The following is a 26,434-nucleotide window of genomic DNA, read 5'->3' as shown; positions in this document are numbered from 1 at the left end:
TGAATTTCTGAACTAGGGAACAGTCAATAAGGAAGAACTAAAAGTTTAAAATTTGCTTTGACTTGTGAAATTATTAAGTTTTATTACTTGAAAGTAATTTAATCTTTCCCAGTAGCCATGTTCTGAGAAGATAAATAATAAAACCCTTCATTCTAAAACAAAGACAAATAAAAGTTTCATTCAATATTGCCATGTCAGCAAAAACATGTAAAGGTGTCTACTTGCCATTTGTACAAATAAGTGAGCCCTGTGTCATCTCCTTTTCAATACCTTCAGGCTAATTGTTAGAAGAAGAAAAGAAAGTAGTCATGATTAATTTCATAATCAACAATATTCTGAATATTCAGCATATTCACAAATTAATAATAATGCCTAAATAGAACGAATCACCTTCAAAATTTATTCCAGATAGTGCATCTATGAATTATTAAGCCCAAGATAATGCAGAAATGAACCATTTGATTTTGCATGCTATACAATAAACTGTGTTACCAAAATGAAAATCAAGGATTTTCATAAAGATCCTTCAAGCTCCAAAATTCTTTCCCTCTATTGCAAGACTATTATACAGTTGACTTTAAATATTCTTTGCATAAGTGGATGAAATGTGTATCTCTGGCCTTCTTTTCCAAATATTTGATTGAAATACTGTGTTTTATCTTTGGTTAAGTGGTTCACTCCTCTTTCCATGGGTTCTGAAAGCTATACTTTATGCTTCTTAATGGAGATAAATCTTTGAAATACAGACAGATTGTTTTCCTCAAGGCCCAAAAGTTTTACTTTGAAGTCATACCTCTACCAGCAAGGGTTTGATCAGTGTATCCCTCCAGCCAATGTCTGGAGCTGTAGATGACCCATTCCCGCAGCCACTATTTTGCAGGGTTTCAGCAGTGACAGTGAGGTTGACTGTACCTTAAGTGGCATAAAATGTAAATGGCAGTTATTTCAATGAAGATATAAGGAGGCAGAAATCATTTTGAGCTCTCTGTTGAGGTAAATTGTTAAAATAACTGAAATTTGACAGGGGAGAGAATAAAATATGACCTGGAAAATAAACACTCTTGAAGTCAAGACTTGATTCCAACTCCCCACCCCTGTCCTCAGGCATAACGGTCTTGGGTTGTGAAAGAGAATACCGTCATAAGGAATGGAAGAATGGATAAGCGGTGGTGGTAAGTAATGGGTAAATTGCCTATCATAGACAAATAGTCCAACATGAGCTCTTAGGGGGATTTACAAAGGGATGTAAAAACATATAATAACTGTGAATCTTACCCAGTGTTTGGGGGGTAACCAGCCAAGTAAAGGATTTTTTCTCATTGCCACATATACAAATATTTTCATGTTCAGTTGAGAGAAGTCTGGCTTGGTAAACACTAGATGCTTTCAGTACAGTATTAACCTGTGAGGGCCCGATAAGGAAAGAGAGAGAAAAAGTGTTTAATCTTTTCCATACATAAACATAGCATAGTCACACAAGTCTGAGAAGTTAGAAAGGAAGTTCCCCGCCTTTCATATTTTCTGCTGTGGAAAGAATGGTTTTCAAACCATGAGACCTTCAAAGTCTTACAACAGAGTTATAATTTGACCTTTGGCACTTAGTGACTAATTACTCTGAAAAACCAGTATTTAGGTCTTATATAATAATGCATTACTTCACAGAACTGCAGTGGAATAAGCAGATGTTTTGGCCAGCTTGGCTTGACCAAATTATCATAAGCTCTTGGGAGCCTGTTTTCTTTTTCTTTTCTGTAAATTGAGGACATTGTCATCTACAATTCACAGCCATGTGTGCTATGGCAAATAGCAGATACAAAGCATCTAGAAGACTGCATCACAACTCAGGCTCACAAAGAAAAACTTTACTAACAAGGAAGCAAAAACAAACTTTCCTGAATATGAAAAAAATGTACTTTTATTTTTTCCTAAAAAATAGCTTCCTAATAAACTGAATAGTTCGACCTGCTTGATTTTTTTTTTTTTAAGTAAACAGTATCACTTAAAGTAAAATCTGTTGATTTGGTTTGTTACCAGGCACTTTGGACATGTCATTTTGTCCCTACTCTCTACTGACGTTCACCAAATAATTGGATGTCAACAAAAGGTTGGGTCTGGGGATCACAACCATATTGCAAACCATTGAAAGAGATGAGCTAATGCAAAAAACAAAGGCCACATTATTATTATAGATCTAGTTGAAGTTTGTTATTTTGGTAAAAGTCAAAGAGATGGGAAACAAATGTGAATGCTTATTATTTGCAGTGTATTGTGTAAGGCTCGTGGTTTACATTACCTCATTCAATTCTCATAAGGACCCAGCCAAATATGTATTACTAACAGCATTTTACACCAGATACACTGAGGCTGATGGAGATCAGTATCTTGTTCAAAGCAGCAGAACTAGACAGTGTAAAAACCAAGATATAAACCCACATAGAAATGGTGTGTGTGTTTTTTCTATTGTGAAATTGCTGGGGTTTTTTTCCATAGCTATTGGTCAGCTCTCAAGAGCCTATGAAACTCCTAAGCTGTTGTGTATTTTGCATATCCTCATGTATCCCAAAGGTAAACAAACTTAAAATCTAATTTGATAATATTCACAAGGCTTCAAAAGGGTCTTATATATAAAATTATTGAATACATTGAAGAATCAAAAGTTCTAGGGATCTCTTCAATCATTTCCACCCACCCTCCCCTCACACACAATAATAAAAAGTAGCTTATACCATAGAGCTTAAGTTCTTTTATGTTCAGCCAGCCACCTAGATATAATAATTTATACATCCAAATCACACATTGAGTGGTTGGTAGAGCTTGTTAATGTTTTTTAAAAACTTAGGAAGGAAAGACAAGTTCTTACCAAGTTCTGATCATCAGGCAACTGATATTTGAAGATAATTTACATAGGGAAGAACTTGCTATTTTACTAAGAAGAGCTGGTACCTGAATACAGCTCTTCAGATAGTTGAAGACATTGGCCTTCAGAGTGAATGCTTCTCCTCGAACCACTGAATAGGGCAGAGTGAGATCCACAAAGAAGGGCTGAAAAGCTGTCATGGAGACAGTTGGGGAGAGGCCAAATCCAGCTTTGTCATTCATGCAGAATCCACTGGCCTTCCATTGTGTAATTGTATCTGGAACAGTAAGTCTAAGGTTGGCTGCACCTGAGGAGCTAATAAAAGAGATAGCATACAGATTCAGAGAGAAGCTTTCACCGTGTAACACATGTATAATTAGATCATTCCACTTCCTTGGAGCTCTACATTTCCTCCTTTGATGGTTCAATGGTCTGCTAAACTACAATAGGCAAATTCTCTCTCTTTGTTTTTGATCCCATTCTTCCTCTGTTTTGCTCCATATCATACCTTACCTGTAAAGAAGCTTAACATTAAGCTTTTGTGTCCAGTGCATTAGTTTTCCTTACCTTTGAGTCATCTTTGACTCTACTGTTTCTTAATTGTGAGATCTCATCTTTTAATTCTATTTTAAATTTTATGATACTATGTATTTTCTTATAAACCCTGAACAATTATGAACCATTAAAACACTTGACATGGGCATTAATCTTTTACTTTCTTATAAAACACTGAGAAAGATACTCTCATCTCTGTGCATTTCTGTCTTTCGTTATAAGTGGTCTTTTAACACCAAAATATTTGGAAATGTTTGAGTGAGCAGGAGACATGAATTAATGACTCATTTAATTTACTCAGAATATCTAAATTGGCAATTTGTTTAACTTTAGTTTACTTATAAGTTGTTGCTATCACATTTACCCATCTTTACTGATAAGTATAAAACATGAGCCATATAATACAGTTTTTGTTTAAAGTGTGCACATTAGCCTTATACTTGAAATTTTTATGGCACCTACTTAGAAATTTATTTTTTTCCAACCTCCTTTCCTCCTCTTCTTCCTCCCCTTTATTATTTCCTTTTTTCTTCCTCTTTTACATTTTCTTTTCTCCTCTTTCTCCTTTCTCCCTTACCTCCATATGTATTTGTTGAGTATTATGTTCATCATGTCATACAACAAAAGTTTCAGTGTGCTTTATAGTCTCCTGTACAACTTTCCTTCCAACAACATCCAAGTTCTTATAAAAAAAAAGTGATAAAACATAATAGAGTAAGAAAAAGAAATAAGGAAAAAATAAAAGGAGAAAGTGAAAGGAAGAAAAAAGAGAAGTTAGAATCCTATCACAGGGTCTGCAGAATTTTTGACACACTCTTAGTTTTCAGTCTTGGGGACATATTTATTTCCATAAGGCTGGCAAATATGAATGTTGTCTTTCATTCAGATAAAAAGAAAAATTAAATGAAGAAAAACGCAATTAAAAATACTCACTCAGTTGTAATAAGATTCCAAACCCAAGTTTCAGGAAATGATTTTCTCAGAGTTTCACCATGAAATTTACTCTTGAGGTCCGAACCTGTATAACCCTCTGAGTGAATATAAAGAAATATCTATAAGAATGTTATCACCACAAAAAAAGATAAGTATTTGAACTAATGGAAATGTTAACTAATGATGTGATCATTTCACAGTACTTAAATGTATTGAAACATCACAGTATACCTCATAAATATATACAGTTATCTATCAATTAAAACTAAAATAAAACTTTAAAATAAAAAAGTAAAATTTTATCTGAAGAAAGGCAAAGCAACATAAAAAATAATTCGTTATTTCATATCTAAAAAGTCAGATTTAACTTCTTAGCATTATGCTTTGAGGACAAGATTTAGTAATAATAGTAGCCATCATTTATTGAATTACTGCTATTTCTCAGTCATGATCGAAAATGCCTTTTACATATATAGACTCATTCAATCTTCATAATAAACTTCGACAAAACTTTGTCTATTTAGGCATGTCTTGTGTTTGGTGAATAATATATGAATATTTCACAGATGTTTATTAAGATATTATAAATTATTCATCCCTGAAATAATCTATCAGTGATATTTTGTTATGTTGTACCTAAGAACACATTACATGAGTAATATGAAAATACACTATCCTATAAAATAATTAAAAGATTAAAAATAGGCCAGGCGTGGTGGCTCACGCCTGTAATCCCAGCACTTTGGGAGGCCGAGGCGGGCGGATCACGAGGTCAGGAGATCGAGACCATCCTGGCTAACACGATGAAACCCCATCTCTACTAAAAATACAAAAAATTAGCCGGGCATGGTGGTGGCTGCCTGTAGTCCCAGCTACTGGGGAGGCTCAGGCAGGAGAATGGCATGAACCCGGGAGCAGAGCTTGCAGTGAGCTGAGATTGCACCACTGCACTCCAGCCTGGGTGACAGAGCAAGACTCCGTCTCAAAATAAATAAATAAATAAATAAGTAAAATAAAATAAAATAAACTTTCTCTTTGACCTCTACCACTAATTCCCACTTCATCTGAATATCTTAATAACACAATGCTCGTTTTAAATTATTTTTCTTATTATTCAGTTTCCTGTTTAGCCTGCTATGTAAATTCCTTGGTTACTGTTTGTGTACCATCTTTCATAGTCTTTCAAAGTATAAATATTGCTTAGAGGTCTATAAGACTTCAATGTGAAAACTTATTCAATAGGAGGTTGCACGGGCAAACTTCAAATTGCAACAGCTTTCTGATTCTTTATTTCCAGTTTTGGCTGTGGGCCTGCAGCCATTCCACAGTTCCAGCCCCCATGCATGTGTAGAGGTATAATGGTATATTTCTGGTCTCAATCACAATTGGGCTGCATAGTTTCAGCACTTAATATCAGCCTATTGGATTTGTTCAGGACTACTGCAAATCAGTGCTAGCTAAAGCTATTAGTTGTTTGCTGGTTTTAGGAATAACCTTGTATACAGACTATGATCTATGTTGATTTATGTTTCCTAACTTTCACCTATCTTTATATTTATCAATAAACAAATGTATAATACACATTATATATTACTTATTTAAAATATATTATATAAAATATTTTTATATAAAATATATAACATATACAAATATAAAATATATAACAAAATATATTTTATATAGTACATAATATATAAAAATGTAATATATTATATATACAAATATATGATACATACAATATACAAATATTTAAATATTATTTGCTGTCCTCTTCCTGAAGCATCCCTTCCCTCTATTTTCTAGCACTCTAATGTATTTTGTATATATCCTGGATCTGTACAAATTTTTCATCAATATGTAATTTTGCTTAGTATGTTTATTTTAAACTCGTGTAAATAATTTTATAATTTAGATATTACTATGTTTCTTACTTTTCCCACTTCAAACTTCATTCTTAAAATTTACTTATGTTATTTCTTAGTGCTTCCCAATATTCCATAGCCTGTATTTACCACATATTACTTAATCCATCCCTTTAGTTATGGTCACCTAGGTTGTCTCCATTCCATGCTAGTACAACCAACAACGCTCCAAATATTACACAGTGTGCATCTCCTCGTATGGACTTGAGTTGCAGGTCTTGGTGTTTATGCCAAGAAGTTTAATTGCTATGTTTGAATGTTTATGCCAAGAAGCTTAATTGCTGTGTTTGAAGGTGCATGCCTATTAATTTGAGTACTACAAGACCCCACACGATGTCTGTACCACTTTATAATCCCACCAATAGTACATACAGTGCTCCCATTTGTCTTGTTTGAATAACAATTACCATTTGAATTTTCTTTCTTTTCACCATTGGCAGATGTGTTAACTGGCTTCTTGATGTTCATTTAAATATTTTTCTGATTATTAGTGAAGTTAAATATTTCTCCATCTCATTCTTATCTATTTGGTTCCCCTTTTTTGTATTATGTCTTTATATTTTTTGCCTATTTTTAAATATTACCGGACTTTTCTGCACAGTCTTTGATCAGGTTTCTGATTGAAGGTCACTTCTTCATAGAGGTTTTCTCTGACTATCTTATTTAAAATAGCATCCTGATGTTCTGCTCTTTTCCTTTAACTTGTTTTATTTTCCATACAGTAGTTTTTTGAGAGATAGTAACTCACAATAGAGAAACATGGACTTTGGGATCAGAACATCTGGATTATAATACCATCTCTGTTATTTAGCATCTATTACATTGGACAAGTTACTTAACCTGCCTAAGCTTCATTTTTCTCATTGACAAATTGCAGATAACAGCTTCTAATCTATAGACTATGATGAATAAATGGATTGACATTTGTAAAATGCCTAGACATAGCAAGAATTTAGGAAAGATTAACTATCAGAGCACTTATTACCATCTGAAATTATGCCATTGATATAGTTTGAATATTTGTCCCCTCAAATCTCATGTTGAAATGGTATCCCCAGTGTCGGAGGTGGGGCCTGGCAGGAAGTGTTTGGGTCATGGGGGCAGATCCTGCATGGCTTGGTGCTGTTCTTGCAATGGTGAGTGGCTTCTTGTGAGATCTGATTGTTGAAGAGGGTGTGACACCTCTCCTCTTCTTGCCCCCATCCTGGCCACGGGAGACATTTGCTCCCCCTTGTCTTTCACCGTGACTGTACATTTTCTGAGGCCTGCCCAGAAACCGAGCAGATGCCAGCACCATGTTCCCTGTACAGCCTTCAAGACCACGAGCCAATTAAACCTGTTTTCTTTCTTTCTTTCTTTCTTTTTTGAAATGGAGTTTTGCTTTTGTTACCCAAGCTGGAGTGCAATGGCACAATCTCAGCTCACTGCAACCTCTGCCTCCTGGGTTCAAGCTATTCTCCTGCCTCAGCCTCCCAAGTAGCTGGGATTACAGGCGCACACCACCACTTCTGGCTAATTTTTTGTATCTTTAGTAGAAATGGGGTTTCACCATCTTAGCAAGGCTGGTCTCAAACTCCTGACTGCAGGTGATCTGCCTGCCTCAGCCTCCCAAAGTGCTGGGATTACAGGCCTGAGCCACTGCATCTGGCCCCTATTTTCTTTATAAATTACCCAGCCTCAAGTATTTCTTTATAGCAACACAAGAAATATACAAATGACAATATGCAGTCATTTGTATATTGTCTGCATCCCAAATTCAATGTAAATTTCATGAGTATAAAGATTTACCTGCATTATTCTCACTGTATTTCTAACATGACAGGCACATTAAATGAATTAATAGACAAAGCAAAAAAAAAATAATCACCTCCCCTCTTTTCCCAATCAGTTTAAAAGCATTAAGAGATTATGACCTGTCACCTGCCCTTTACATTATACTGTGACTTACCTAAGGATATGTAATCAGTATAGTCAAGATGGTTAGAGTCCTTGCACAATACTGGTTTCCGGAGGTGAGAGTTGGTAAAAATCTTTAATCCCATTGCCTTTTAAGATAAAATCAAATTTTAGGTCACATAACAACCTAGACTAGCAGTTTGAACTGGTTTTTTGTTCTACGTATATTTTCAATTTCCACTTATTTATTTCTCCATCTCTAATTGTCATATATTTAAAGATACTTTGCTGACATTTCCTAAATTTCGTGTCTTTGAGTTCCTTAGTTTCTCTAATTCTAATGGCTTTTGCTCTGTTTTCCTAATCAAGAGTTGTTGATGAAAACCTTTAAATAAGAGAGGACAAAAAAAGACATCTCATATCTTATCCCACTATACTTTCACTGCTTTGAATTTGGCATTTTTATTGAACTAGGGACAGTATGTCACTTATATACACTTTAATTATAGTAGAATACTTTGAAATAGTAGAAACTGAATTTGTGGGTAGATGTAGGAGCAAAATGGGGATTTATATTAGACACCAGTATATAATGTGCATAACATTATGTCAGGAAAGCTGATAATTCCCTCAGATATAAGTTCTTTTTCTAATATTATAATAGTATTAATTATTTAAAATATTATAGCTTTATAATGAGGTTACAATAATCTTATTATAACTTTACCTTATTATAACATATTATAATAACCTTATAACTTTATAATAATTTTTAAATAAAATTATATTAATACAACTTTAAAAAATATATTGACTTCATAATAATTTATTATAACTATATAAAATATCCATTATAACTTTATAACTATTATATAATTATAACTATAATATAATAATAACTTTATCAGTTCTTTTTGCTATTATAACATTCTTCGAGATATTATTTCTCAGACATTAGTACTAATTGTAAATTTGTACTCTAAGAATTCTGAGATTAAAAACCCACACCATGAATATTTCTATTTATTTACATATTGTCACATATATTCACCGTTTTAAGACATAGTTGTCTTACCTTCACAAGGTCATAGGCATCTTTTCCAAAGTCAGCCCATGCAGGTGTGTAATAAATTCCATTGTAAAGGATATGCTCATCTTTAAGACATGGCACTTTAAGGCCATCTTCTAAGTTAAGTCCTCTGAAATAATAGCCATATAGTTCCCTGGAATATAGCTGACTATACACCTGGATGGTAGAAGAAAATAAACTGTATTTTTTATAGAAAACAATTCATTTTTCCCCACAAGCAGTATATAAATAACCTATATAATCCTATGAATATCCTATGTAGAACTGTCATCAGACCTATACCAAATACACACATATTGAGAAAGTATAGGATCTTAGATCTGTCAAAACTTTGAAATACTATTTAATCAGTTAAATAATTGCTGGCTAAATCACATTAAAACTAACAAAAAGTACACGGATTTTAATACATTCCAGATAAAGGCACCGCTCAATACTCTGAGGACTCATTCAAGGACATTGTTAGAGAACGTTCTTCGTTAATTTACTAAATCTCCCTAAGCCTAAGATTAGACATTAATCAAAATGGGAATACTGCATTAGTTCTATAGGGTTGATTAATATGAGAATAAAATTAAATAATAGATATGGGAATACTCAGTAGAGCAAGTGTCAAATGGTAGACATTTAGCAACTGTTATTTATTTTTTAAAGTGCTGCTCACTTTTTCCATAAGAGAATTAGTATAATTGGAGTAGAATCATTTTACATGATTTCTAACCTAAAATATTTTTCATTCCTGGAACTCTGGGCAATTTCTTTCTCCTCTAGTTTATTTAAGGTAACCTGTTTTTATCCAAACGTAAAGACATGAAACTATACCGTTGGTGGTAAACAAAGGTGGTTTTCATTACTCACACTTTGTGCTGACAGCTGACCATAACTCCTTAGCAGCAATACACTCTGGTCTACAGCCCAAAGAGCACAAAGAGAGTTTGAAGCAGCCGAGACTTGAAGATTGACATTGGATCCTGGTAAACTTTTTTCTTCAGAAAAATTTAAGTTGACCTGAAAATGAAAATAAACAAAAGGGCCAAAGGAAGGCAAGCCATATGAGAAGCATCATCTTTTAGACTATTCTTAACTTTTTTTAAAACACACATAAGTTAAAAGGGCTTTCTGTGCTTTACTCACCTAATAATATCCATAATTTAGAAAAACAAGAACAACATCCACAGTGAATGCTATAATCCTGCTACTCTTCAATCATCCAACATATTAACTTCTCCATAACTTTCTTTTATTTTTCATTTTGCAAGTCTATGAAAAATTGGGAGTTTAAACCCAACACTCTCTTAAGTTCTCCTTGGTTTTCCCCAAAATTAAAAAAGAATAATTCTTGTCACCCACCTGATGTTTGAAGCATTTCTCAATTCGGAACTGGGTGCTGTCAGTGACCATTTCTCCTCCAGGATGCAAGCTATAGACAAGCATATCTACTGAGGGCGCTAACTCAGGGCTAACGTCTATAGAAATGGAAAATATGCCCTTCCTCCCTGTGAAAAGAAAATTTCAAACCGAAAAAGTGCTTTGGTGACATAGTTAACTGTCATCTTGCAGAAATCCTCCACTGAATTTCTAGCCATCCTACCCACTGCCAAAGAGACTGTCCCGACTCACCAAATTTAATTTATAAAGCATTTCTAGGAGGGGTTCATAGCCTATTCCATAAATTATAAAAGGAAGAAATAGTTGAACATTTCTTATTACCTTTCAAACTTCAGTCTACTTTTGTTTCTTTTTAAAAATCCCTTCTTGTTTGAATGTAAAAATACTTACCTGTCTTTCTTGAAAGAGAAAGGGAAAGACCAATGACCCTTTTGCATTATAGTAGTGTTTGGAATATAATTAACAATATAGTTTGGAATATAATTAACAATATATTAATAGTTAATTAATATAATTAACTATTATATTTATATTTTATTTATATATAATTTATATTATATATATTTATTTTATATATTACATAAATATATATAAATTAAATATTAATTAAAATAAACAATTAAAATAATTAATTAATATAATTAATTATTAATTAAGTAATTATTTTTTCATTTGGCATTGTGCCTATTTACATGTCTTTATATGGTCCCCAAGGGTAGTTTGGGGGGCAGTAAATAAACAGTCCTAAAATGCGAGGACTGTGACTTTTAAAGAAAAATGTAAAATATATCCCAGTTAAAGCATTCTATTTGTATTAAATTATATGCTAAAATTAGAGGCCTCACCATTTTCATTGATCTCAATTTTCTGTTGCCCATGAAGAACGATTACACCTTTTGAAATCACCTAGGAAAATGAAAATATAATGATAAAGTTTAGAGAACAGAAACGAAATTTCATTTAATTATAAACGAATGTGATTTACCTCCTTTTCTTGTCTGAGCAATACTATTGACATGTTTACTAGTAAACTCAGGTTACCAGTAAACAAGCATATGACTCTAATAGCCATATTCAAGAGAATTTAGGAGTCACAGATAAACTTGCTATAAAGCAATTTAATGTTCCACATTCCAAAACCGTTTTTGAAGATCAATAAAACAACTTTTTATTCATATTTGTAAATGCTGAATTACATCTAAATTTATTTACTTTAGTGAAACAAAGTTACACAAAGCATTAAGAGTCTCCCAGTGCTTGTTTGGTTTTCTGAAAGGTGTGTTTGATATGCAAGGTATAAGCAAGGCCTGTTCATCCATCTCCACCCAAACTTTAAAGAAAAGAAAATAAAGTAGCAAGCTAGGGGTGCTCCAGAAAAACGCTTCTCTCACTCCACCTTTATCAGCAACTGTGTGCAAATTTGTATCAGCAGACTTTTATTATGACCTCTAAAGTGCAAACAAAGCCTGGAGACTTGAAATCTAGTACAAACTCCTTGAATTTTTAAATTACAATTTTAGAATATTATTTTAAAAGATGCTGAGACTTGCAGATAATTTAAAGCTTCCACAAGATCTTGCAGCTTGAGATTCCTGGAGTTGGTACTCCTAGTCCATTTAATATTTCACTGAATATTAAAATTGCTTTAAATCTCTGAAGTGCCAAGTTTGGGTTATTAGTTCATAAAAAAAGAACTGAGCCTCAAATAGCTGGAAGATATTGTTTTGGGAACTAGAACATTTGCAAAAAGGCATAAAGCTGAAAGTTTAATGAGCCTGAGAGGTCTTAGCACTGTTGGCTATATTAACTCATTGACTTCTCAAAACAGAAAGACAGCTCATGTAACAGATGAGTAAACTGAAGAGGCACACAGAGGCACTGATATTTGTCAGGCCACACAATTAAGAAAAAAGCTTAAAAGCCTGAGTATCAAATTAATTATTGAAAGCCTGAGAATCAAATTAATTCAGCCTCTATCCATTCATTCTAAAATATTATATTGAGGGTTTTCTCTGTGATGTACACCCTGCTAGGCAGAATTAAAGTCCACCCAGCCTATTATGAAAGAATATGTAAGAGAAGACTTGAATTGTCTAGGAGATTAGACAGTTTCATTTAAGCCAGGAGATGCATGCTGAGGAGGAATCAGCTCGGAAAATGAGGTGCAGGCAGGTTGGGAGCTGCGGTAGCAAATGGGAACAAAGATTGTTAAGGGCAGAAGGCAAAACCTGTGGGAGGCTTCTGAGCCAGAAAAGCACATGGCTTGTCCAAGAAAATGAAAGCCCTCTGTGTCTGCAATACAGAGGGCTGAAGTGTAGAATGATGCAAAATGAAGCTGGTGAGCTTCACAGGTGCAGACCAGATAAGTCTTGCAGGCAAAACAAAAGAGTCTGGTATTTGTTTTAATAGAAAGAGGCAGTCATTAACTGTACTTCGATTAGGAGAGTGAAATAATCCTAATTGCTTTTGAAAAAACCACTCTAGATTTCCAGCAGAAAAGGAGGGAGGAAGGTACCAGGGAGCCAGGAAGAAAAAGGCTATTAGGAGACTCATTTAAAATGGAAATGAAGTAAAGTAATTGTAAAGGCCTTATCAGATCAGAGAGGGGCAAATCTAAGCTATTTCAAGAGGGAAGCTGATGACAAGTAAATCAATTCACACCACAGACCTGCGAAATGGCTCAGCTCTGCATTGGGAAGTATTGGACATTAAGACGATCAGAGGTGTGGCCAGAAAAGAAGAAGGCAAAAGTCAGGGGCACGTGGGCCTGTTTTTATAAAAACTAGTTAAGAGGTTTAGCTTCTCACTCCAAGGATGCCTGGTATTTCCCACACCCCAGTATGGCAATATTATTGTTGACATGTTGGAGAATTTCTGTACCGGTTGGTAAAGAGCCACTTCCTTGAGCTCCCCAGAGTCCCCGCCCTGCTTCCCTAGAACCTCTCCTCCACAACCAGCTCCTCCCACTCCCACCACTTTGCCTCCAGTCTAAATGAGCCATGCTTGGCTTAGCTAAGGGCTTCAGTGGAATTTGGACTCATACCTTTTCTGATGGTTTGGTGTCCGTACCTTGCTGGTTTGAAATATTTTAATGTTTGTGGAAATGATGAAGGAAAGAAAAATGTGAGAGATAATATAATGAAAAAGTGATAGAAATTGGTGATGCAGTAAATAGCATGAAAAAAAGAAGTATCAAAAGATTATTCCAGAATTCTAAGTTTGAAACATGTGAGAAATCATGTGGTACTACTTTCACTCTTCATGTAGATAGCCTCAAACACCTTTAGTTCTCAGAATAATACACTTCAGACATCTTTGACCTCTTATATTATTTCCTAAAATAAGCTTAAATGTGTTTCTCATATCCTCTAATCATCCAGAAAACTCCTATTCATCCTACAAAACCCTACTTAGGCATATTGTCTTTATGTATTTTTCCTTAAAAATATGTATATACATATAAATGTAAACATATAGGTACATATCTTTTTCCTAAACTAGTGGTTGTCAAATTTTAATGTGCTTCAGAATCACCTGGAGGACAAGATTTCTAACTTATTCACAGAATTTTTTTTTTCTTTTCTTTTTTTGTTTTGGAGATGGAGTCTTGCTCTGTCGCCCAGGCTGGAGTGCAGTGGCACGATCTTGGCTCACTGCAAGCTCCGCCTCCCGGGTTCATGCCATTCTCCTGCCTCAGCCTCCCAAGTAGCTGGGACTACAGGCGCGCATCACCACGCCCGGCTAATTTCTTTTTGTATTTTTAGTAGAGACGGGGTTTCACCGTGTTAGCCAAGGTGGTCTTGATCTCCTGACCTTGTGATCCATCCGCCTCGGCCTCCCAAAGTGTTGGGATTACAGACATGAGCCACTGCGCCCAGCCACTTGAATTCCCAGAATTTCTAACTTATTCCCAGGTGATGCTGCTACTGCTACTCTAGGAAATATACTCTGGTAATCACTGTTCTAAACTCTAGCTAGAGTTAATCATTCATTTTTCTGTAACACCTTAGTGGCCATACATGTTTCATTTGTTACACTTACGTAATTCTAATTTATGTTTTGTCCCCAGTTATACTTTTTCTATTTTTTCTATTGTTACAATTGCTAATACAGTACCTGGAATATGAAAAAGATTCAATAAGTGTTGGCCGATTGAGTTAATTCATGTTTCATTAATTTTATATCATCTTCATAAATCTCAGTGAAGTATCATGCATCCATTTAGACAGTGTAAAATATTCCATAATAGCAACATATTAAAATTAAACTAATATTTAATATCTTTTGTGTGCCAGAAGTTGGGCAAAGGGTTTATATGTATTATTAAATACTTATCTTGATGATTAGACAATATATTGCAAAATTAGACAATATATTACAAAAAATTAACATTTCTAGAGGTTTAAGTGACTTTCAAAAAGTAACACAAAGCTAGTACGTATCAGAACTGTGATTTGATCCCAGCTATGTCCAAATAGAAATGGGTAACTCTGAAGAAAGGGTCTGAGAATGACAGTGCATACCGGTTGTAGTGGCATGGCCTTTTCCCTCCTTTCTTAAAAATAGATACTAGTTATATGTTTTATCATTTATGTTTACTTTGAGCTTCCTCATGGCATATAGGTACAGGGATTTCATTAGGTTCAAAGAAGTTTTAAAGAAAAGAAACAAATCTGGTTGTGGAAGAATATTTTCAGTTCATACCAAATAATTGAAGTTTGCTGTGTAGGTTTTGTCTTCAAAGTCTTCCATATTGAGAATGTAGTGCACTAGCACCCTCTTCTGCTGGTTGCATCTCAGTTCTTCCATCTCTTGGACAATCTTTAGGAAGCTGTTAGTCTTCGAGTAAAATCGGTATGCAAAGTACTCGGGCTGAGGGTATTGAGGCAACACCCAGCCATGAGCCTCGCAATTTTCATTAGCCTTATAGGCTGCCTAGACAAAAAATCAAATTTATGGGTATTTTAGGATAAAGAGAAAGGATGAGTGAAAAGAGTATTTGATAAGATGGTTTATCGTCATGCTGCTTTATCTCTACAAGAACATTTTATAGCCATTCTACATTAAGTCTAAGCCAATTCCCCATTTTCTGGTTATACTCTAGAGCGACCACTATGGTTTCTACAACTTAGTCTATTCAAGTCCTAATTAAATAATATTACATTAAATATTTTATTGTATTCTTTACTATAATTATACTTTTGCTGGAATGTAGATTGCTATATCTCCCTCACTATAATATGAAGAACCTGTGAGTGCAAAAGTTTACCTTGCTACTGATAGATAACATAATATGAAGTTTTGCTGAAAGATGGGAAAGTTTTTTTTTTTTTCTTTTTTGAGACGGAGTCTCGTTCTATCACCCAGTCTGGAGAGCAGTGGCTGCGATCTCGGCTCACTGCAAGCTCCGCCTCCTGGATTCACGCCATTCTCCTGCCTCAGCCTCCCGAGTAGCTGGGACTACAGGTGCCCGACACCACGCCCGGCTAATTTTTTGTAGTTTTAGTAGAGACGGGGTTTCACCGTGTTAGCCAGGATGGTCTCAATCTCCTGACCCCGTGATCCGCACGCCTCGGCCTGCAAAAGTGCTGGGATTACAGGCCTGAGCCACCGCGACTGGACGGAAAAGTTTTTATGAAATACAGCAAGGAGTTTACTCTGACCACAGTAATTTACCATTATCAACACAAAAAGTCTGAGGAGTCCTTTAAAAATATCTAAGAAAGATTGATATATAATTATTACAGATAGTAGTTTACTTCTCTCTTGAATATATCCAGAGAAATTCTTTACATTATTCCAAGGTAATACGTTACAGGACTTCTCAAGTATTTCCTTCTATAAAAACACAATTCTCTTTCTATTTCTGTAATAAAAGTGAAGCGTTGCTTATTTTCAGCTAATTCTCCTTTATACAATTTAATATGTATTCTATCCGTGCTTTTCCCAGGACTCTTAAAATAATTTTTAATCTGCTTTTCATAGGTCTATATTCTTAATATTTAACCATTTTTCGGTACTCTAAATTCATACTGAGATGTATCTTTTCATTTCTGTTCCATAAATATAATCTCGCATAGACCTAAACCTTAGCAAGCCAGTGCAGTTTTTTTTGTTTGCTTGTTTGTTTTTGTTTTACTTGCCTTTGGTTTAACTTACTTTCAAGGTGATATTTGGGTATGTAAACATAGATGTGTCCAAGAAAAACTGAGCGATGCCCTTTACATCTGTGGTGTAGTTGCCCACAACTTTGTCCTTCAGATGCAACTGGACAACTTCATTTGGGATTGGAGAGTTGTCTGGATTAAGCAATTTAATCTATACAGGAGGAAGACAATACATTTCTGAAGCAGGTAGTAAATCTGGGAATCCATGTTGATGGCATTTGCCAAGGTTCTATCATGGGGACCCCCACTCTCCTTGGTGCGTATGCAATTCCTGGGAGGCATCATCTACTCCTGTTGAATGTATGACATGCACCATTAATACACGAAGGAGCCTAAACTCTGTTTCTCCTGCCCACAAAGATCTCTGAAAACTCAGGCCCATATCATTAACTACCCTGAATATTTTTTATAATAAAAATGCTACAGAAACCCTCAAATTGGAATGATTTATTCCTGTGCCCACACTTCCCTTTTTTCTCTTTCTCTTATTTATCTCAGTGAATACCTCAACCATTCACTTATTACTGAAGTCAAATATCTAGAGACATCCCAGACTTATTTTCTTTTTCCTATAATTTTCAATTGTTGATAAAATATTTTCCATTGTATCTTTTTAACATTTTCTGTTTCCAACTGATCACATTCGTTCCTGTTGCTATTCCTTATATCAATTTCTTATCTTTTATCCCTCATACATCTTCTATTTTTTTCTATCTAGTCTCTCTCTCCTGTATTGCTTTTGCTTGTTCTTTCTGTTTACTGGCATCAAACCAAATTTTCTAAAATGCAAAATTTAGCATCATCCTCCCTAAAACATTGTAGTGACTGCTCTGATAGGCCATGGTTATTCACTAGAAATCTCTTTCTAATTCTCTCACTAGTACAGGCAATGATTGCTTTAAAAAGTCCCTTCTGAAATTGTATTATATGTAGTAGATACAATGCCTTCATCAGTATCTATGCCAGTTTGAAGCCTTTAAAGGCAACCTTCTTAGCAACATCTAAGGCCACAATAACCAGACAAAAACTGTCTGAGACATCCTTTTTTTAGCTCAGTCAGTTTCTGCAAAACCACTTCTGCTTTGAGCCTTTCATCTTATTTCTGCCACTTATCATTTTCCTGCTGGTCCAAGCAAACACAATCCTTTTTTCTTGCTCAGCATCTGTAGACTGATGCCTCATTTGCACCATCTACACAGATTTTGAATGCAGTTTCATCTCACAGCTTGATCTTGTAAGAAAAATTCAACTTGTCTCAGCAATCCATAGGCCACAGACACATGACACCATGCCTTTAGGATCACACAGAGGTTCGCTCTAATTTTAGTATACCTAGACTAGAAAGATCCTTTGAGTCCCTTCTAGTCACAGGAAGATGAACAAGCCATATGATTTCTGGGCACTTTCCTTTCTTTCTTTGTCCCCAAACCCAAATAGTGCCCAAGTGATGACACCAGGACCGTTATCAACTGCTGGGGTCAGGCATGCAACACTTCATTAGCAGATGTTCTTGTGGCAGAGGTATTTGTCATATGTCCTACAATTTTAAACAGTATCATTTCAGCCATCCATGGATGCTGCTACTGTCTCTTATGAAGGAATTCCCTTGTTAGCTCTCTGCCTTGCCCAGCTTCCTATGTTCAAATATGTTACTCTTGGAGTCATACCTCTGAAGTCTTGAACTTTGTAGGGGATATTTAAAAAGCAGATAGTACCTCTATTCTGGCAATAAAGCTTACCCTTCAAAAGTGCTCCCTAGCAATACTGAGCCACGTGTTTGATGACCCTTATGACACAACACATGGCCAGATAAACCATTTTTAATTTCCAGTAATGCAGCTACTATAGTGACTCACTCTATCACAGAGAAACCAGCCCCTTTTCCAAAAGTAGAACAGGAATGACTTGTTTCTCCTGGCACATCTCCTGGAAGTGATCAGAACATTCACCACTGTGAAATGGCCAAAAATCCAAAAGATACTACTTTATACAACCATAGTTTTGAACTAAAACATTTTATTGTTTGAGACTCACATCTGTTTATAGCTGCCACTGGTCTCCCTAAAATGATCAAGGAAATAAGAGCTCTTATACATGAGTTTTCAAGAACTAATTCCGTCAAATGCTAATGAAAAGGGTGTGTCCAGGCAGGACACTGTACCTGCATGACAATATATTAATAACAAACTACTTTGTCCACGGGGATGCCTGATTCACGTAGGTACCACCTATCCCCTACCACCCCGATAAATTATTATAAACCTCAGCTGACTTTCCCAGTTCTCCTCTATAGGAAAAGATGTCTTGGAGTTCTTGATTATAGGATAATATGATACCTTGAAGTGTCAAAAAGCTTTGAAAGGGAATGGGAAGGAGCTGGGCCTTAATGACTAGGCTAGGGCTTAAGTTCACACACACACACACACACACACACACACACACACACACAGAGAGAGAGACACCTCTCAACCATGTCTTATGCTAAAGAAGACAGAAATAAAACCCCTGAGTTAATCTGGAGCATGATTGGCTGGCAGATTTTAGGGGATTATTGCTAATTTTTTAGATGGGATAATAGGATTTAGGTAATCTTTTAAAAAACATCTCAAATAACCCTTCATTGAGAATCACTATTCTAAGAGTGGAAAAATTCTAATGTATCACTTTTAAACTTATTAGCCAATACATTTTGCCATTTGGCAATGTCTGCAAACACTTTGGGCTATCACAAATAAGAAGGGGATGGTGCTACTAGCGTTTAGTAGGTAGAGACCTGGGATGTTGCTAAACTCTTACCATGCACAGGGTAGCCCACACAGCAAAGTATTATCTGGCCCAAAATTTCAGTTGTGCCAAGGCTAAGAAAGAATGGTTTAGACAAACAATGCATCTAAATAATTATTGTCAATGTCTGCTAACATCTCAGTAGAAGAGGAAGAGTGCTTTCTGTGAAAAGTACATGACACTACCTATATTATATTCTTGCCTACTGTACTCACCAAAAATGAACTTGAATCGGATCAAGCTTCTGAACCTCTCTATGGTTTATAGGAAACACAGGGGACTGAAAGTAGTTGCTTCTGGGGAAGTATTCACAAAATGAAGGGATTAGAGGGGAGAGGTGCTCATTGTTCTTCATATTTTAATTTATAGTGTTATTTTTCTTGCTAATATATGTGTTGTCTGCAATTTAAAAATTACTTATTTTCTTTCCCGGTCGTGGTAGCTTTGACAGAGCATAATGGCGGCAACCACGTCTGCAGGGGTGCCGGCGACCTTGTTGGAAAAGCAAGAGTTTTATCAGCTTCTGAAGAACCTGATCAATCCAAGCTGTATGGTGGGGAGACAAGCAGAGGAAATCTATGAAAATATCCCAGGATCCTCATCCAAGGGTGAGGGCTGTAGCCTGTACTACACTTGGACAGATGGCTACAGATTTTACACCTAATTTCCAAAAGAAATTGCAGCTCTGTTATGTACCATGGAAAATCAAGGTAATCAGCGTGTGTAATCACATGCAGCTTCTGCTCTTATTATTTTTATTAAAGATGCCCCAAATCATTCCTAGTTCTGTATTTGGACAGTATGGTGAAAAATCTACATTCTGTCTTGGTGATTAAACTTCAAGAGTTGATTCGGAATGGAACTAAGTTGGCCCTGGAATAACTTGCGGCAATCATTGCATGGGTTGCAGATACAATAGAAGAAAATTTTTTTCCCATGTTATGACATATTCAAGCCCTCACTAAAGCACATCGTTGAGCTTGCTGTTCAGAAGGAACTCAAGCTTCTGAGAGGAAAAACTATTGAGTACATTAGCCATATTGGTCTTGCTGTTGGGAAGAAAAAATTTATGCAAGATGCATTAAATATGATGCAGCTGTTGTTGAAGACACAATCAGACTTAAATAATATGGAAGATAATGGCCCTCAGACCTCTTACATGGTTTCAGCATGGGATAGAATATGTCAGATTCTTGGAAAAGATTTTCAACAGTTCCTTCCACTGGTTATCGAGCCTCTTACTAAAATTGCTTTAGCTAAACCTGATGTTGCTCTCTTAGACACACAGGATGTGGAGAATATGAGTGATGATGATGGCTGGCAATATGTAAATCTTGGAGACCAACAGGGTTTTGGAATTAAAACTTCAGGCCTTGAAGCAAAAACAACTGCTAGCCAGATGTTGGTTTACTCTGCTAAGGAGTTAAGGGAAGGGTTTGTGGACTATACAGAACAAGTTGTGAAGCTGATGCTTCCTTTACTGAAATTTTATTTCCACGACAATGTTCTAGTGGCAGCAGCAGAGTCCATGCCTTTTCTCCTGGAATGTGCAAGAATCTGTGGCCACAGTATCTTGCACAGATGTGGCAATTCATATGTAACCCCTTAATCAAGGCCATTGGTACTGAAACAGATACATACGTGCTCTCAGAAATAATGAATTCTTTTGCAAAGTTCATTGAAGTTACGGGAGATGGTTGCTTTAATGATGAATACTTGGAAGAACTGGGAGGAATACTGAGAGCAAAATTTGAAGGGCACTTTAAAAACCAAGAATTGCGACAGGTGAAAAAACAGGAAGAAAACTATGATCAAAAGGCTGAGATGTCTCTGTAAGATGAGGATGAATCTGATGTTTATATTCTGACCAAAGTATCAGATATCTTGCACACATTATTTAGTACTTATAAGGAAAAGATTTTACCATGATTTGAACGACCACTTCCAGGAATTGTAAATCTAATTTGTTCAAGTAGGCCATGGCTAGACAAACAGCGTGGATTGTGCGCATTTGATGACATCATAGAGCACTGCAGTCCAACTTCATTCAAAAATTTAGAATATTTTCAGTGACCAGTGCTACTAAATATGCGAGATAACAACTCCGAAGTCAGGCAAGCTGCTGCTTATGGCCTGAGTGTCACGGCACAGTTTGGTGGAGATGATTATTGTTCTTTATGTTCACAAGCTGTTCCACTGCTGGTAAAAGTTATTAAGTGTGCAAATTCCAAAACCAAAAGAAATGTCATTGCTACAGAGAACTGTATCTTCGCAATAGGGAAGATTTTGACGTTTAAGCCTAACTGTGTAAATGTAGATGAAGGTCTTCCACACTGGTTATCATGGCTTCCACTGCATGAAGATAAAGAGGAAGCTATTCAGACTTTGAGTTTTCTCTGTGACCTAATTGAAAGTAACCACCCAGTTGTAATTGGTCCAAGTAATTCCAATCTTCCCAAAATAATCAGAGTAATTGCAGAAGAAAAAAATTAATGGGACTATTAACTATGAAGATCCCTGTGCCAAACGCCTAGCTGATGTCGTGCGTCAGGTACGGACTCCTGAAGATTTATGGTTGGAATGTGTATCCCAACTTGATGATGAACAGCAGGAAGCCTTACAGGAGTTGCTAAATTTTGCTTGAAGCACTTTAATATGACTTGAATATTATCTACCATAAAAGTAACTACAAATAAGTGTTGTGAATGGATTTTATTATAAATCAGTGAACTGTTTTCTCCCTGCTAAGCTGTTTATAGTTCTTCCCCATGTTTCCCCAGACTTAGTCAATGTTCGTCCTCTGTTTATCTTGCATGTTTTATCTGCTAAACACAGACCTTGGTGATAACCTTTGCTTCAGGCTGTCTTACAACGTTTGTCACCCTTCCCCTAGTTGATGTGAAGTATATAAATTGTTGCTATTTGTTTGAACTATTATTGATGCTAGCCAAGCAGCATACTTGATGGGAAAATGTCTTGCTATCACGATATGCTAAGAACTCATGAAAATAAGGCAGAATTTCCAGGACAAACATCTTTGGAATTGTGAGTGAAGGATATAGTGGCAGGCTGGTCCCTCCTTGATCAATACTCTTGATATTTGTGGTGATGGGAGGATGCTGGAACTAGAAGAGAGTTTTGAGATATTGCAGAGGATGTGGAATGTATATAAACTTTTCCATAATGTACTCCTGGGAACTGGGTGGGACATATCCATATTCTAGTTCCCAAGGTGTCCGACTGAGAGTTAGAGAACTTTTAAATTTCCTTAGCCAGACTGGTCTCTATTTTTTTAAGTTATCCAGGACTCCAAGGACCATAGTTACTGAAAACGGAGTCCTGATTCATCTAACATTAGTAGCATGTAACAGTGTTTGACAAATAGTAAAGTAATCAATATTCTTGGGAGTCAGTGTTGTATGTTTCAGCAGAGTATTATTTTGTATATGTATGCCATTTTCACCCTGCAAAGCAGTTCAACAAAAAGAGAAGCTCTGATTATAGGGCTTAAATTGATTTATATTTCGAAGAATCTCCTAATAGATTCTACAGTAGCACTGAAGAGCATTCTATTGTAAAAGTCAGAGAAAAGCAAATGTAATTTTCTTTGAACATGAAAAAGAAAGCAACTTTGAGAGTAGTCATTTAGCAGTAGATGTGCATTATTGTGAGAAAACAGTTCCATACATTCAGGGTGAATTATATTAATCGGAATGTCGGTCTTTAATGTCTAGCTTATTGTAGGGTAGAAAAGAGCTTTCTACTCAGCTAATCATTAATCATTGATCCAAAACTTAAATACATCTATCATTTCCTGGGGCTATTGTGAGTACTGTATATGTATTTAGCAAATGTTTAAGACCTAGTAAGTGCTCAATAAATTGTAGCTGTTACTGCAAAAGAAAAAATTACTTTTTAAAAAAAAGTATTCCACCATAATCACACATAGTAGAAAAGAAAACTTAAAACTCAAGTAATTCTTAGGTAAAAATAAAAATAAAAATAATGAAATCATCAAAAATGATTTTAATTGAACTTGAAAATTGTTAAGATGGTAAATTTGATATGTGCATTTTTTCATAATTTAAAAAATAAAGATAGTATAGAAAAACACTTGTGAGGGGGAAAGTAGTATTTAGGAAAAATTGTATAAATTTGAAAACATGGAAGTTTAACATAAGTGTTTATAACAAGATGCTAGGGGAAAAAAACCAAAAGAGGTAGAAGAAAAAATATAATAAAAATAAATGATGAAATGAAAATCATTTAAAACAACATTAAAAATAAAGATAATTAACAAATCCAAAATCTAATGGGAAAAAAACACAAGCACAACTAGTAATAAAAAAGGGGAAATAAATTATGATAGATTTATTTTTTCAAATCATAAGTGAACATATTTTTATGCCGTCTATTTTAAAACCTAAATTTAATAAGAAATAGCTAGATATAGAAACTAACACATTATAGAAGATTCTTAGTAAACTAAAAAAGGAAAATTTTTTGACTTGATAAAGTATATCTTACAAATTCTACAGTTACTTAGTAGGTTTATGGATTCAATTTTAAAAAGCATTCCCCAAAATATGCAAAATACAACCAGGAAGTCTACTATTATCTCTAATATTCAATTTGGAGATCTTTGGCAGTCGAATAAAACAAACTCACTAATAACAAAAACCTCAGAAGATTAAGTTCAGAAAGGAAGCTAAAATATAACACTTTCACACAAAATGATCTTTACACAGAAAATACTTTTAAATAGCACAGAAAAGATACGGGAGACAAATGGGAACCCAAGAAATGATCTTGGGTAACAACAACATAAGAGGGAGGAAATGTAGAATTCTCAAGTCTAGATAAAATTATTTTATATTCAGAAAAAATTATATATTTTTGAAGGTATAATATTTCTCAGTTTTATATATTTAGTAATAGAACATGGAAATATATAAAGCAAAAATTACAAAGCAAAGAGAAAGGTTAGAAAAAATTATGGTAACATTATCCACCACTATTCAGTAAGTGAACATGTATCAAATGTGTCTATTTGCCAAAGCTGTATTTCAATCTAAATTTGTTCATAAAATGACTTTCACTGAAATTTATTTCAACAAGTCCTTTAGGTGACGCTGATGCCAGTTTGAGAACCACTGCTCTGTAAGATGTAAGCCAGACTACCCACTTTTGTATTTCTTTTAGTGTTCTTGTGTCAACCTAAATATTACTTCCTCAGGGAAACTTTCTATGATCATTTAGTCCAGATTTTAGCAAACTTCTTTCGTAAAGCACCATGGTCTCGGTCTCTTATTTTTTTCTATTTTTTTAAATAATCTTTTAAAAATGTTAAAACCACTCATTGTTCACTGGCTGTACAAGGCAGGCCTCTGTTGGATTTGCCTACAGGCTGTGGTTTGCCAATTCCTGATGCAGGGTGGTTAAATGGTCAGTATTTCACTGACATAGCACCTATCACAACTACAATAAAGAATTATTTATAAAATTATCTGTTTAATGTTTATTATCTCTGTTACACTATCAACTCCATAAAAACAGTGATAATAGCGCCTCTCTACATCACCATTTTATTCCTAATACTGATGTAGACCATATAATTTATTGTCCAAACTTGGATATTTTGAGAGTGAAGTGGGATACTGTTAACAGTTACAACTTGACAAAAAACATATACATCAGGACAGAACTGTGAAAATCAACAGTGTAGGTCACCCTACAGTGCTTAGCACAGAGATTCCTATGTAGTAACTTCTTAGGGAATAGCTGTTGGAAGATTAATAGATAAATGAAGGAACAAATGAATGAATGAATACGGTATGTAAAAAAATGATTGATTCTCTTACCTGACCAAAATAAGGGAGTCCCTGTTTGTAGGACATATCCATATTCTCAAAACTAATCTTCACCACTGATGAGTCTATGTGTATGTACTTGGAGCCTGTAAGCTGTACACCTGCAGTCAATTAATAGTATTGAGAAAATGTCACTTCCAAAAACAGCCAGAGCTTCTGAAAATAAAACACAAAAGCTCACCATTCCTTCTAATAGTTTCCCTTCCCTTTCCTAAGCAGTTTTAGTATATAAGTACTTCTTCAGATGTCTTTTATAAAGAAAGTTAATCAAGATGGCACAAAATGCTTCTACCAACTGGTGTCGCTGCTTTTCATAAAATACTCAATTCACTTACCATTCCTTCATGATGGATTAGTAAATGTTGATTTCTCATTATTCATAAGTAATTAACAACATTTCTTTTCCTCTCTGCTTGCCTAAAACATATGCTTTAATTTATTAATAGTAAGAATTATCATATATAATATATATATATAATATATAATATAATTAAAAATGGTAATGCTTAAAGAAGCAAATACAAATTAGCAAACATTAGATATCCCCAAGACAACCAAAATGAACATTTTAGGCTTTTTCCTACAAGTTCAATTTACCTTTACATTTACCATTTATATTAATATACTTGAGATTATGTGTGTGTATATGTGTACATGCACACATACACTCAATATGTGCAAATGTATATGTGGTTTTACATGTTTTTATCATTATGTTATAAGGTTTTGGCAAAAATCTTACAAAAACTTTTATTTTAATGGCCACATAATTCTCATAAAAATATAGACATATGTTATCATTTAGTAAGCCCTTTCTCCCTTCCTTCTTCTCTTTTTCTCTCTCTCTCTTCCCTCCCTCCCTTCCTTCCTTCCTTCCTTCCTCCCCTCCTTCCTTTCTCCCCTTCTTTTTCTTTCTTTCTTTCCCTTTCTTTCTTTCTTTCTCTTTCTCTTTCTTTCTTTCTTTCTTTCTT

General features: G+C 35.0%; 1 protein-coding gene and 1 pseudogene across 1 annotated transcript in view; one reads left to right on the top strand and one right to left on the bottom strand.

The window, feature by feature from the left end:
* LOC111526591 (ovostatin-like) overlaps positions 1–26,434 on the bottom strand; it is a 113,825-nt gene that overhangs the window by 17,657 nt on the left and 69,734 nt on the right. Inside the window, exons 11-23 of the mRNA XM_023192341.2 lie at positions 25,455–25,564; positions 16,802–16,960; positions 15,347–15,577; positions 11,488–11,548; positions 10,604–10,749; positions 10,112–10,261; positions 9,239–9,409; positions 8,216–8,312; positions 4,346–4,442; positions 2,944–3,172; positions 1,276–1,402; positions 794–912; positions 226–277 (exon numbers count right to left, since the gene is read on the bottom strand). Of these exons, the coding sequence (XP_023048109.1) occupies positions 226–277; positions 794–912; positions 1,276–1,402; positions 2,944–3,172; positions 4,346–4,442; positions 8,216–8,312; positions 9,239–9,409; positions 10,112–10,261; positions 10,604–10,749; positions 11,488–11,548; positions 15,347–15,577; positions 16,802–16,960; positions 25,455–25,564 (1,749 nt within the window). The remainder of the gene's footprint in view (positions 1–225; positions 278–793; positions 913–1,275; positions 1,403–2,943; positions 3,173–4,345; positions 4,443–8,215; positions 8,313–9,238; positions 9,410–10,111; positions 10,262–10,603; positions 10,750–11,487; positions 11,549–15,346; positions 15,578–16,801; positions 16,961–25,454; positions 25,565–26,434) is intronic.
* LOC111526593 lies at positions 20,051–22,237 on the top strand (annotated as a pseudogene).

Source organism: Piliocolobus tephrosceles, chromosome 10, assembly GCF_002776525.5.
Source record: "Piliocolobus tephrosceles isolate RC106 chromosome 10, ASM277652v3, whole genome shotgun sequence".
Classification (NCBI taxonomy): domain Eukaryota; kingdom Metazoa; phylum Chordata; class Mammalia; order Primates; family Cercopithecidae; genus Piliocolobus; species Piliocolobus tephrosceles.
This window is presented reverse-complemented; position numbering and strand designations above follow the sequence as displayed.